Source organism: Aplysia californica, unplaced genomic scaffold, assembly GCF_000002075.1.
Source record: "Aplysia californica isolate F4 #8 unplaced genomic scaffold, AplCal3.0 scaffold00088, whole genome shotgun sequence".
Lineage (NCBI taxonomy): Eukaryota > Metazoa > Mollusca > Gastropoda > Aplysiida > Aplysiidae > Aplysia > Aplysia californica.
The window spans coordinates 560,609-575,343 of record NW_004797358.1 but is presented as its reverse complement, the minus strand read 5'-3'; the positions used below and the strand labels follow the sequence as shown (position 1 = coordinate 575,343).

Genomic DNA, 14,735 nt, shown 5'->3' with positions numbered 1-14,735 from the left:
GTACGTTCAGATAACAACACTTTGTCGATACATGCGCTGACATGGATCAAGGGATGAACGGAACAACGGATCAAAGAACAAATGAGGTAACAGGTTTACTCTTTTCTATTCCTCTTTTACCTTCACATATGGGATGAGAGTCAGTAGCCACACACTTGGAACCTTCTGGACATTCATAACCCCAGTAGCATACATTGTGTAGTTCTGGAACGGAAAGATAGTTGACAGTTACTCTGTGCAACATAAATTGTCAACATTTTCATTTGCTACTCATACAATTACCATCAAGGATGAGCCTGGAAAACCTCAGCAAAACACAAATTCATCATTGTAATTTCTAAAACCACAAGATGAAATCTCTTTGTCTTTCACCTGTCTAAAGGACAACACAACAGACTTATTAGCATGGAAAAAGGCCTTACATGCCAAACTACTGGCTCTGTGGGCTGAGGATACAAAACAGGACAAAATCTCACTCTCTAACTACCCAAAAGTTTCATTTCAGTCCATTCTATAATATTTGTCTTCACAATAGTTTTGATTCAATCCAAGCTATGTTCATAACAAGCCCATTTCTTTCCAGCCTCATCAGTAACCTAGGTACTTACTCAATGCTCCCTGGTCCATCACGGCATCGTTTTCATCTTCATACATCTTCACAGACACAACCGAGTACACTGTGTCATCTACTGAGATAGAACCTGGCTGCTCCAGGAACAACTTGTAGATGTATCTCTCTAGCAGATGCTGCACCCAGTCAGAGTCTGTATCCACCCGAATGATGACCACAGTGCTCCCTGGTCTGTAGGAAGCCAATCACAAACAAAGTGCGTGTCATGCTCACAACAATGTTCTTCAATATTTGGAAAACATGAACAGCAAAACAGAAGCAGCCTATTTTTTTTCATCAACTCTCCTTCATTTACACAAATGTCAATTAGCAAAATATACACCCAGCACACCTTCACACCTACACCCAACACCTTGATATTACCATTCCCACTTTGTTCTTACCAAAAATTCTCCAGAGGAAGTGATACTCTCTCAAAACAAACATACTGGAGATCATTATTTGATATAAGAAAGGAACGTACCACCTCACTTAGCAAAATTACGCAACAAAACAAACTCCAGTCTAGATTCTCAGAGAGTCTCTTAACTCCTCAATGTGCCGAGAATCTTCTGTATCTTCCAGTCTCCTCCCTTTCCTCACCCAGTCTCTCATCTCCTGCTTCAATCTTCTTCTTGCACTTTTTCTTGCTCTCTATCTTTTCAAAGTGCCCTCCGACATTCATGCTTCTCATTACTGTGCTCACATTATACACACAAAAGTAAGGTAAAGTCCAGGTCTCTCCATTTCATTCCCTCAAACATTTGGATCCATCTATATTTATAGACTTACAGCACATGGACGACCGCAACGTGGTACTCCGAGTACAAAGATACAAAATGCTCCGAAATGTTGGCTCTCACAGCCACCTCTACAGCCCAGCTGTCACTGGCATCAAAGTCTTTGTCTATCTCAAACCTCAGGAACACTGTGAAACAAAGGTGGAAAACACCGGTCATGTCGGGACATCCAAGAGCAACAACATACTATGATGTCACATTCATTCAATTTTTCATTATCTTTGTTTGACATCCATAGCAATATAACATACGCAAAAAGAGAGTTTACATTTTTTTGTATTTCATATGATTTTGAACATTTTGAGTAGCACTGTTACTGAATATACAAAACGTCATCACAAAAAGATATCCTGCTTATTCTTAGCACATACGCACCACAGCTAAAGACAAACAAGTTTGTAATGTCAGCTCCCAATACTCACATGAGGTTTTCCAAGCTGATGAGAAAGAGAAAAAATCAAAACATACATCAATAAAGTAGATGAAAGTTCTCAGACATCTCATGCACAAACATGATTAATGCAAGAAAAAAACGAGCACAAGGAGTAAATATTTGAACATTTTCACTCTCTCACTCGAAGGACACAACCACAGTATATCATCTAAACTATGTGAATGGCATTGTCAAACATTTACCACCACTTATACATAGGACAAAATGGCCTGGCAACTTATTCTAAAACCTGAGATTTAAGAAACATTGCTTAAAATGAAGTAATCAGCTGTATCTCCTTTCCACCCTTACATACTCAGGCTAATTAGTCTACTTTCATTGCACTGCCCATATCAGGTATCCTGGCTTTGATCCCCAATGAAAACAAAGCATGGTGCAGGTAAGCTGAAGGGACACTTTTCTAAATGACACTTTCTGCTGTCAAGTCTTCCACCACCATTTAAAACATGGCTACCTACAAGGGAAAAGCACAAACCTCCACTACAATTCCTGAACACGGTCTTTTCTGTACAGGTGAACTCTTTCCCACAATGACCTGGCACACCCACACTCTCCACGACATCACACCAACTGACCGCTGAGAAATAAAAATTTGTTACAAGCATTGATACTTCAACAACATTAAAAACATCCACAGTTCTACCCAACACACAAAAATGTTTTCATAATTACACCTAGAGAGAATGCAAGCTTGAGATGGAAGAAATCAAGCATATCTGTCACGACGTCGTGGAATAAAGTGCTCCTCAGTGTTTGAGCGTATTATGGAGTTGTTGATATCATTTTCAAGCTTGTTTATTTGTCTTGCTTTTATTGGAAAAAATACCCAAGAGTTAAGCCATATTCTAAACAGGCACATTCACTGGCATTCCAGGAAGTATTACCGTGAAAACAAATAAGTATTCCACTAGTGTCTACAACAACAGTCTGGCTGTATTCACATGAGAAGGGAACGGCCACAATACTCACCTTGCACTCCTTTCTGTCGATCCTCTGCTGTCCGGAAAAGGCCAAGTCTGCCTCTGAACAGGAATTCTCCAAACTGGCCATCCCAGGAGATATGAGCTCTTAGCATTCTTGCCGCCACAGCTTCAAGCATAGTCTTGTTCAAAGAATTCTTAAATACGCCCATAGAATTCACCATGATGTAAGTCTCTCCAGTGTTTTCATCATAGTGATCGCTGCAAAAAATCACAAAGTAAAAAGCTGAAAATATGAACACCGCACTTTCAACTACAATATTTATGTTGTTACACATGACTCGCAGAAACAAGGGAAAGTCAACTTGAAAGCACACTGGTCTCCACAGAACAGCCCATGGCTAACCACTTGTGTTAGAAGTAAGATCTTAGCCAAATGCCATGTCAAGGAAACTAAAATAGGGTATGGTCTGTACTCAATTCTAAGTGGACGAACCTTTGAGCCCAAAGGACACAGCCTTATAACCTTTCTTATGATTCAAAAGCAATGCTACAGTACTGCCTGTTCAACAAAAATCAAATGTATTGTACACCCCGGAAACATTCTCCACAAGGGTACCAAAACTTACCTGATCTGATCTAGTTTTCCATAAAGATAGCCCAAATCTCCAAATTGATCTGCAGCCTGTAACAAAGAACAAATATTTTTTAACTAGACGAGTGATGACATTATCTGGGATTTAAATCACATTGCCAAGAAAAACATTTACCCCCTAAGACTACACATCTTTATTCCACATCCACCAGTCCTCCTGAATATTTCTAAAACCCCACTTCCCTAATATGTTTTCTCAAAACAAACACTTTAACTTGGCCCTTTTTGTTTCCAAATGAAAGCTTCATCTAGCACCTCGAGATCCCTAAGTCATTCTCGGATCACTCATTGTATCTGCTCTATCACAGGTAAGCACATTCTTTGATCAATCCAAAGTTTCACCTACCAGCTCGCCCATTCTTTCTCCAAGTTTGAAGGCACTGTCACTCCACTGATACCGGATATCACTGAAAGGTTTGTCCAGGACCACACTGAAGAACACCAGCCGCGCCTCGTAGTCTGTCACCAGAAGTCAGGGATACATCATAAGGCACTTCTATACCTCTACATTCAAGACTAATTTCTTTTTAAATGAACACACAATTCAACAATGAGATACAGTAACTTTTTAAAATCTTAAGTCTCAACCCCTAATAAGACACACAGTTGGTTAAATCCAAGACCCTATAACAGGGTCCTGTTTACAAGACAACCAGCTTAGAGGAAATATTTTCCACAAAAATTATTCTTATGTCCTCTTTAAATTTCCTCCAGCTAATGAGCTCAAATGCATATCCCTGGAAAGGTTGCATACAGTAGGTGACGTTAATCCTCACTGCAAGAACATTCACAAACATGCAATCTGAACAACATCAATATTTTCTAAATGACCAATTCAAGATCACCAATACTCCTGACTACAGCAAAAGGAATTCAGTCTGGTAGACAAAGCAATGCACACTTTCCCGCTATTCATAATGGTTTTGTCAATCGCATCATACTGATGACCACTATAGCAGAAAAGCCAATATGCCAAACACTTCATCAACTTCAAGAGGAATACCTTAACATAACTTTCTTCTGCCATCTATTCCAACATCAACAGTCATCTGAAACTTACCAACAAATGTCACCTCAGGTTTGACGGGAAATTCAAAATGCACTTCAAATCCGTCCTGTGAGTGGGAGAAGAAAAAAAATATTTCATCCATGAACATTTTAAAAGGTAAACGGCACCTGCACATCATATGATACACATCCATACACTTCAATGTGGAAACAACAGATTCTTCATTTAATATCATCCATCTTCCCTCTTCTTTCCACCGGAAACTCACGTATGTGAGGCATTATGTTGGAATCAGGTGCTCGTCAAAATATGGAAACCCACGAAACCGGCATTTTTAGCATAATTGGGCAATTTCTACTAAATTTTTGTTTTTTTTGCTCAACACCCTTTATGTCTATTTAAAGACACATTTCTGTGTGGACATTACTGAAAAACGTTGATGAAAGGCACCAAAAAAAAGTAAATTTTAAGTTTTCAAGTACTCTCAAACTATGGAAGTCGACAAACTCTGGCTGTTAGGTTACTATAGTTGTAAGCGGTGACAACAGTGATTGGATAAACGAGCAAGCCACCAAGTTGATGACTCTGTGTTCCTTGCGTGCGATCATAACAGTTTCAACTGCTTATTTCATTATTTTTAATTGCTTTTGGATAGAGTTGGGGGATGGGGAATGAAACTCAAGCCTGTGATCCCTCCAATACCCACCGCCACTGCTTAAGTGTGACCCAACTCTCTCCCATAACTTTTTTATTTATGAGTAATTCCTCAAAAATTTCTGCATGTAGGCTACATTCTACAAAGAGACCCACATTTCTATTGATATGATTTTGGGGGGATTTTATTGAGAGATAGGTGGAGAAAAGTTGGAGTTAGTAACATGAAGCCAAAAACAACAACACCAAACAACATAATATACACAACACACGTTCAAGTAATGATAAACTGAGTTTTTTAAAAAGGGAAAACATGTTGTGTGAGTGTTTGCAGGTAAAGAAGAAGTGACATAAGAGGCTTTTCCCACCTTATACAAAGCTCGTACAATCCATATATATATACATGTAAGCCCATCTGTGTTTACTGCCAGTAAATCATTTTTGTGTGGTATCTAGATCTAGATGTGTATATCTTCTCTTCGAGCTAAAATGTGAATCTATCACTTTCAAATCGGGGTGGGGAGGGGGGGGGAGGGAGGGGGGGAGGAATGGAGGTAAACTTAAAGGAAAGGTACCTCAATAATAATTACAAGATTTTAGCAGCAACTTCCCGTATAATTGGTATCAAAACAACCTCGGTCACAGTCCTGTAAATTCTACAGGCCATTTGCACAACACTACACGATTCAGGCCGGTAAATTCTACGGGCGTGGCAGCGAAGAGGTTAAAGACACATTTCTGTGTGGTACTGAAAAACGTTGATGAAAGGCACCAAAAAATATACAAATTTCCAATTTCCAAGTACTCTCAAGCTATGGAAATCACCAAACTTTGGCGACCATTTTCTCGCCAATTATGCCTTTGAAACCAGGTCACCCCTACCTTGTTCATTTGCAAAAATCTTGACTTCTATTCAATACAGATGGGTTGTTTTTTTATCGAAAGCAAGACAAATAAACAAACTTTAACTCTTTACCATCGGAGTGACGATAGGAGCGTCAATTCCCTTTTCGCATTCCGCTGGCACGACGATGGGAGCCTTGATTCACGACATGTCTCATTTTACATCATCGTACATGTTTGCGGTAGTTTTTATGTTACAGCAGTCCTATTTTCGGCAACTACTGTAGTTTATCCATTTTCTCTAAAAATTTGGATGCAACATAAGATGCGTTTTCCCCCGTTAGAAGGCAAATTAGACGTCAAATAACAGAATAGCGCATTTTTTTCAGACTTGAGGCTAGATCTAGTGACTTGCGTAAAACGCGATGGAGCGCAGTGCTAGTAAGAGAAAGACGCCAGCTTGTTTTATAGACGCATTTGAAGCTGCTGATATGGTGTTAGATTCATCAGATGATGATTACGATCAAGATTTAAATTGGTCTGACTCAAATCAGATGTTTCTGATGAAAATTTAAAATTATTTGATCAAATTTGCGATCCCTTCCTCACCTAATAACATGCAAAAATACGAGGACAAACCCACAAAACACCATAAAATTTATAATGTACACTACCTTTAAAATGATACAAAAAATTTTATGCTTGTGGGATGCATTTTTTAAGAAAATGTCACTCCAAACATCTGAGTAATTTCAGAAATAAATTACGGCGAAATAGGGAAATCAGTAATAGACAGTAAAGAGTTAAAGTGATAACAGTAACTTCATTCTGTGCCCAAAAATTGACCAGCGCCTGATTCCACAGCGTCGTTACCGAATCAGACGCTCGTCAGTTTTTTAGCAGAGGGAGTTATTGGTATTATCTTAAAACCTGTCTATTTGCTCTGCATTTGATTTTTTTAAAATACTCTTCTGTCTTGAACAGAGGTTGAGGTATTTGCACTTAAGGGAAGTGGGTGGTCGCCTGTTGTCCGAAGTAAAATTAGCGAGAAAATAGCTACCAAAACTTTGGTGATTTCCAAAGCTCGAGTGTCCATGGAAACTGCAAATGTACAATTTTTTTTGTCTTTAATCAACTTTTTTCAGTAAAATGGATGCAGGAATATGTTTTTACATGGATATAAAAGGTGCTGAGCAAAAAGTATAAAATCCTATGAAAATTGCTCAAATGTCAGTTTCTTCAATTTCATTATTTTGACGAGTGCCTCGAATCAGGCTCTCGTCAATTTTTAAGGCATGTAGGGTTGTTGGTATCATCTTAACTCATTCGCTACGCCGAGCCGTGGGGGGGGGCGGCGCGGCTAAAGTGCCGTCAGTGCGCTAAGCCGTCCCCGACGGCTTGAGAACCGAGGTTCAATTTTAGCTTAGATTCTATTCCAATATTCACATATCCATGTTAAAATAAAGGTCATAATATAATGTTGATTTCCGGGTCAAGCGTTTCCACAGAAAATCGGAAGTTTTGATTCAGTTTTGAAACACAATTTCGAAGTTTATGCGACTTTGTTTTATCGCGGTGCTCAAATTATAGCCCAGACACCAGTCTTACTACTTTTACACAATAAAATATATCATTATTTTGCACACTTAGGAAATGTAGGACTCTTCTTTAGAATATTGATACAATTGGGCTCAAATTGCCATGGCTCTGTTATTGAGAAATCAATATTTTTCAGTGCTAGATCTAGATCTCGATCTAAATTGTCAAATTATTTTTTTCTCCCAAAAATCACTATTTTTTGTGAAATTACACAAAAAGTACCACTCAAGACATGTGTAGGTTTATTCCAAATGTAATTCTGAATAATTCCATATATGATACGAGTGCCTTTTTCTGTTTGTGAATGCATCTTGTTCATTTTTCAAGATTATAAAATTTTTGTTGTTTTTTTTTCAATGTCGGATATCACGATCCAAATGTGCAAATGTTATGGAATGTATATAAATAACTACAAATTGTTCAATATTTCCCAGTTCAATGTTCATTTATGGTTATTTTGATGTATCATTTGTCTCGGTGCAAACATATTTTTTTAGTTTCACCGAAGACGGTTGATTTTTTAATTTCAAATTTTATCCGCATCCAAGCAAAATTGTGTTGCATTATCGCCTCCTACAGGAACCAAAGTTGAAAAATACACAAATAAACATTATACATGTATTCTACAAATCATACTGAAAAATTCGGTGTATAATATGTTAATATTTATTTGAATTTGTGGCCCTAAAGACCTTTGAACTGCGTACTAGTCATCATCTCATTTCGCCTTCCCGAAAAAAATTCGTCCACAAGCCGAAAATAATATGTAGCGAGTGAGTTAAAGCTTATTGTTCATTTGTCTGTCTTAGGATGAAAACATTATCCATTTATCTTAAATAGAAGTCGAAATATTGTGGAGCTCACCTGGTTTCAGAGGTAAAATTAGTGGGATGAGTTATTTCCTTAGCTTGAGAGTCCGTGGAAACTTAATTTTTTTTTGGTGCCTTTAATCATGGTTTTTCAGTAAAATCTACACAGAAATATTGTGTTCTTTAACTTATTCGCTACATATTATTTTCGGCTTGTGGACGAATTTTTTTTCGGTAGAGTGAAATGAGATGCCATGGTGACTGACAGTTCACACGTCTTTGGGGCCACAAATTCAAATAAATATCAATATATTATATACCAAAATTTTCAGTAGGCCTATGGTTTGTAGAATACATCTGTAATGTTTATTTGTGTATCTTTCAACTTTGGTTCCTGTATGAGGTGATTATACAACACAATTTAAGATAAGATAAGATAGTACTTTATTATCCCAGAGGGAAATGTTCCTTGGCTGTACAGGACCCTAAAAACACATGCAGGTATAGGCCTACATTAAAAAATTTAAATCATATATATTACTCTCATTAAAATTCAATATGAAAGGAGAAGTAAAGCTGACAAAATGTACATTTATATCAAATGCATCATTCAACCACATGCAGGAATTTAAATACTAGACCTTTGGAGTTATATACAGATACATACTCTAAGAGCAACACACATCTATGCTCATTCTGACAAAAGCCTTATGCTAGATGGTAAAAAACTTCTTTTATATCTTTCTTTCTTTATTTTTGGAGGTACATATCTGCCGCTGCGTGATCTTACAATTTGTGTGGAAAAGGGGTGTGACGGGTCGTTTATAATGCTTTTTATCTTTTTTATACGTGTGGTGTTATACATTTCATCCATTCTTATAAAATCATATGCCGATAAAATTTTAAAATATAACCATAAAATTAATCAAGTTAATAATCTTTGGTGAAACTAAAAAAATATGATTGCACCTAGTAAAAAGATACTTCAAAATATCCATAAATGAAAATAGAAGAGGAAAATATTGAAAAAATTGCAGTTATTTAAATACATTCCATAAAATGTGTACATTTGGATCATAACATCCGATATTAAAAATTTTATAATCTTGAAAAAATGACAAAATGCATTCACAAACAGAAAAAAGCACTCGTATCTTATATGAAATTATTCAAAATTGCATTTGGAATAAACTTATACATGTCTTAGTTACTTTCAGTGTAATTTCACCCAAAAATAGTGATTTCGGGGAGAAACATTTTTTTGGGACAATTTAGATCTAGACCTACATCTAGCACTTAAAAATTTTGATTTCTCAATAACAGATCACTGGCAATTTGAGTCCAATAGTATCAATATTCAAAAGAGGAGTCCTACATTTCTTTAGTGAGCAAAATAATGATACATTTTGTTGTATTAAAGTACTATAAGACTGGTGCCTGAGCTATAATTTCGGCAGAGCGATAAAATAAAGTCGCATAAACTTCGAAATGGCGATTCAAAACTGAATCTAAACTTCTGATTTTTGGTGGAAACGCTTGACCGGGAAATCAATGTTATATTATAACCATTATTTTAACAAGGATATGTGGATTGGAATAAAATTTAAGCTAGAATTATAGATCGGTTCCTGAGCCGTCGTGGTCGGCTTGGCGTACGGAAGACACTTCGTGCCGCTGCCCACAGCTCGGCGTAGCGAATGAGTTAATGGGCATGAAAGGTTTTGAGCCACAAAACAAAAATTTAATAAAAATTCACAAACCGGCAGAAAAATGCCAGTTTCTTCACTTTGATTATTTTGACGAGTGCCTAATTTCACCCCGACGCTGCCTCACATATATTCTCCATCTGTCAAGCAACATCACACCCAATGTTCAAAACATCCAACTGAGTCTTAACTCATTCGCTACGTATTATTTTCGGCTTGTGGACGAACTTTTTTGGGGGGGAGAGCGAAAGAGATGATGACTAGTGGGCAGTTAAAAGGTCTTTGGGGCAACAAATTCAAATAAATATCAACGTATTATATACCAATATTTTCAGTATGGCTTGTAGAATACATCTGTAATGTTTATTTATGTATTTTTCAACTTTGGTTCCTGTAAGAGACGATTAGGCAACACAGTTTTGATTGGATGCGGATAAAATTTGAAAATAAAAAATTTATAATCTTTGGTGAAACTCAAAAAATATGTTTGCACCTAGTCAAATGATACATCAAAATAACCATAAATCAAAATAGAACTGGAAAATATTGAAAAGTTTGCAATTATTTACCTACATTCCATAATATTTGTACATTTTGAACATAACATCCGATATTGAAAAAAAAATAAAAAATTTTAGAAGTTTGAAAAACGATCACAAACAGAAAAAAAATCCTCTCGTATCTTATATGGAATTATTCAGAATTGCATGTGGAATAAACCTATACATGTCTTGAGTGGCACTTTTTTAAGTAATTTCATCAAAAAGTAGTGATTTTGGGGAGAAAAAAATATTTTGACTATTTAGATCTAGATCTAGATCTAGCACTCAAAAATATTGATTTCTCAATAACAGTGCATTGGCAATATGAGTCCAATCGTATCAATATTATAAAAAAAGAGTCCTACACTTATTTAGTGGGCAAAATAATGATAGATTTTGTTGTGTAAAATTACAAAAAGCTATAATTTTGTCACCGCGATAAAACAGTCGAATAAACTACGAAATCGCGTTTCAAAACTGAATCTAAATTTCAGATTTTCAGTGGAGATGCTTGACCCGGAAGTTAACATTATATTATGACCTTTATTTTATCATGGATATGTGGATTGGAATAGAATCTAAGCTATAATTGAAGATCGGTTCTCGCGCCGCCGGAGGCGGCTTAGCGTACTGACGGATATTTAGCCGCGCTGCCCCCCACTGCTCGGCGTAGCGAATGAGTTAAAAGAGCCATTCTTCCAAAGGGCACTTCACTTAAAAATTACAGTTCTCATTAGGCCTAACTATTTCCATCTAGTAGTATTTTCATTAATGTTTCTTATTATCTTTCGTACTTACCTTAACATCTCCAACATTTATAGAAAACTTTATGTCATACCTTATAGTTTATATATACAATAACATGAAAGCTAGCTGCACATCACAGCTATTTTACTTACAAATTCTGGCTCAGAGTAGGAAATTTCGTAAAGTGGAGTCAGGTCATAAAAGTGTTCCAGTAGAACATCAACACTGCTACGGTTATGTCTTGATGCTGTCTGTGACTGTGCCAGCTCCCTGCGGGTAAGAAAAACCCCACACTTTTACACTCCACATACCAATACAAACAATGTCTGTCCACTGCAACACCGCTTCCTGGCAACAAAGACAAAATTATTGGTACACAGCAAAACCGTCTCAAGGTAGCAGGAAAACATAACATTACAATAAAATCACATCATGGAAAAAGGAAAAAGAAATTATTTTCACAACAGCACATCACGGTAACAGAAAAAGTCTTTGTTTACAGCAGTTATCTCAATAAAAATTAATAAAATATCAGTGGATGCAAAAACCACCTCAAAGCAACAAGACACAGTCTTTTTCTACCCAGTCACTTGAGAGCTGCAAGACCAAAGGTTCACTTCTCACCAGGCATTGTAGACTTGTACACTGACTTTGCTCAGGAAACGGTCACAGGGGGTAGTCCCTCCACAGTCTGGGACACACACTTCCTTCTCATTCAGAGGGCCAGAGAGAATGTTCACACACTCTGGCTCACACAGACCACTGTGGGGAATCATATTGTACAAATAACTTTCTTAGTAAGGACACTAAGAACACTGCCACAGACACATTTTACCACGCTGCTCTTCAACTAACAATGAATAATTAATCTTCTTCAAACCTTGTCCTCTTACTCATTTTAAGTTTAAACAAAATGGAGAAAAGTGTTTCTCTAGAAGGAGCAAAAATAGCAAAGCATTCATCACATACTTGAAGTCTAATGCATATTGCTTTGAGACCCGAAAACTTCAATTGATACGAAGAAATTTATTCATTTCTGAAAAAGAGAATAGTGCACAGAAGGAAAATACATTAATTCTGTATGCACACTAGCTTCTGTCTACAACCAATGACAAAAACAATACATGAAGCTGTACGATGTCGTACACACCTACTTTTAACTCATTCGCTACGTATTATTTTCGGCTTGTGGACAATTTTTTTTCTGGGGGGTGACATGAGATGGTGACTAGCGCGCAGTTCACATGTCTTTACTTACTTTTACTTTACTTCTTTATCCTCTGTCCAGGTCTGGCACTGATAACATAATGTTGGTATGAATATTGAGGTGATAAGCTGTCTCTTTGTGTCCATGGAGATGTTTGGATGAGACAGGAGGGGTGCGAGCTGGTAGGTGACAGCGTTGGCTTTTTGTGTTTGCATTTCTATTTCTCTGTCTTTGGACCCGTTTTCAACAAAAGTGCTGCCAAGATATTTTAACTTCTTCACCTGTTTCAGTTGTTTACTATTGACATGGATGTTCAGGGGACTATGGTTTTGGCTCACTTTCATAACTTCTGTTTTCGATGTGCTTATTTTCATGTTGAATTTCTCACATGCTTTGTTGGTCATGATGAATAAGACATTGGTCGTCTGCCAACAGAAATTTATTTAGGCTTTCTGGGCTTTGGTTTGCGTCTTGCGTCCATATATACTGAACGCCATTAAAAACGCAACACTTCGTTCACATAGTCTGACCACGTCTGTATCAAATGAATATAAATCAAAAGAAGTTTGTTTTTTTAAGTTCATTCAATTTCAAACAAATGTGAACTATTTTGATACATACATAAATGATTTCGATACATTCTCTCGGCGTACCCCCTTAAAACAAATTTGCAGAAAAACACAAATCGAAGCTCAATAAAGATCTTGTACCCTTAGTAAATGTGATGTCAAGGGACATGACTCTTATCTTTACTGTGGGAACTAGATAATTAGGGGAGTGGCACGCCCTTGGATGACGTCAAGAGCCCGGCGCGAAAAATAGAGACATCGTCTGAGAGACTCACTGAGGTATTCAGTAGAACTCAGGACCACGACGAGGCAACACCTATCTTGGACGGGGGCCCCCTGACAGACCCGACGCATCGGACCGCCAGGTAACTTTACAAGCAAATTGTTTGGCCATCATTAACATCTAAACAGACCAAAACACTTCTTCGCAAGGATTTTATAACATTTTCAACGTTTTGTTGAGAAATTCTGTCCCACTTTCGCGGCAGCGTAATCTTCCAATAGCTATATTTTCACAAATCGGAACACACTTTGCGGTTCATCCCATACATGTGCTGTTGGAGCCATGTCGAGTACATACACTGGCCAGTCCATGACATTCATGTTATGATCTTCCAGAATCTGTGTTGTTTTCTAAATGGGCAGTGCAAGGGCAGGAGTGTCGTGTTGGATGACTGAGAGATTCTGATTTTTTCTTTGTGCTGTTTGGCACCGTGAAGACGGCGCTGTTGTTGCGGCTTCGTTAATTGCAGTCTTTAATAAGGCGTTCTTGATTTAAGTCCTGTACTTACTGTTCCGCGCCTCACACTGATGACATAAACATTTTCCCGCACTCCGTGCATGCCTTGAGCTGCTACTTTTGAGAAACGAAACGATTTCGCAGATGCGACATCAAAATCTGCCTCAGTTGATCATGGCCGGTCACTCGAGACTGTCCTATTCTTGACCCCTCCTGGACATTTCAAGAGTGCTAAAATCTTTATATAAGTCGAGACCAATACAAGCACTGCATTTTAGCCATATCGCTGCTTCTTAGGCAGATTTTCCACCATGAATAAGGCGGAAGCAAAAGTTGCAATCAGCTTCGCTAAGTTGAGGAGTCTTGTAATGAAAGAAATATAAAAAATAGATTTTTAAAAAGTTAGGACTTTTGTTTGGAATGAGCTATGGGTCAGCTACCTGGTAATTTTGTATTTTTTTATAATATAGCAACTAATGAACACATTTTACTAAAGCATAGTTTGGTGTATTGTGATGAAAAGTACTCATGGAAAAAGCAAAAATCGTGCATGGGTGTGTGGACTTACAACTACTCACTTGTGTCTCCAAAAATTGTGACCATCAGAGCATATTTGGCTTTTTAATAACTTTTTGAAATGTTGCATTTTTAATAGCTTTCAGTATATATACTTGGCGTTTAAAAAAACCAGACACCCCTTTTTTAGTGTTTTTTGTATTGAAAGACTGATTTTAACCAGAAACAATCTCTCTATAAGGAAGGTTTGAACATTTTACAAATCAATTACACAAAAAACAATTTTTTAAAATGAACTTTATTACCTGAAATTTGATCTTTTAATTGTATACCCTAAAATGAAAAGTCACAGTTAA

General features: G+C 37.2%; 1 protein-coding gene across 1 annotated transcript in view; it reads right to left on the bottom strand.

The window, feature by feature from the left end:
• Nucleotides 1-14,735, bottom strand: part of LOC101854936 — a gene marked incomplete at both ends in the record, with an annotated part of 275,129 nt that overhangs the window by 201,911 nt on the left and 58,483 nt on the right. The window contains 2 exon segments of the mRNA XM_013080473.1: nucleotides 11,501-11,618; nucleotides 11,973-12,110. Coding sequence (XP_012935927.1) covers nucleotides 11,501-11,618; nucleotides 11,973-12,110 — 256 coding nt within the window.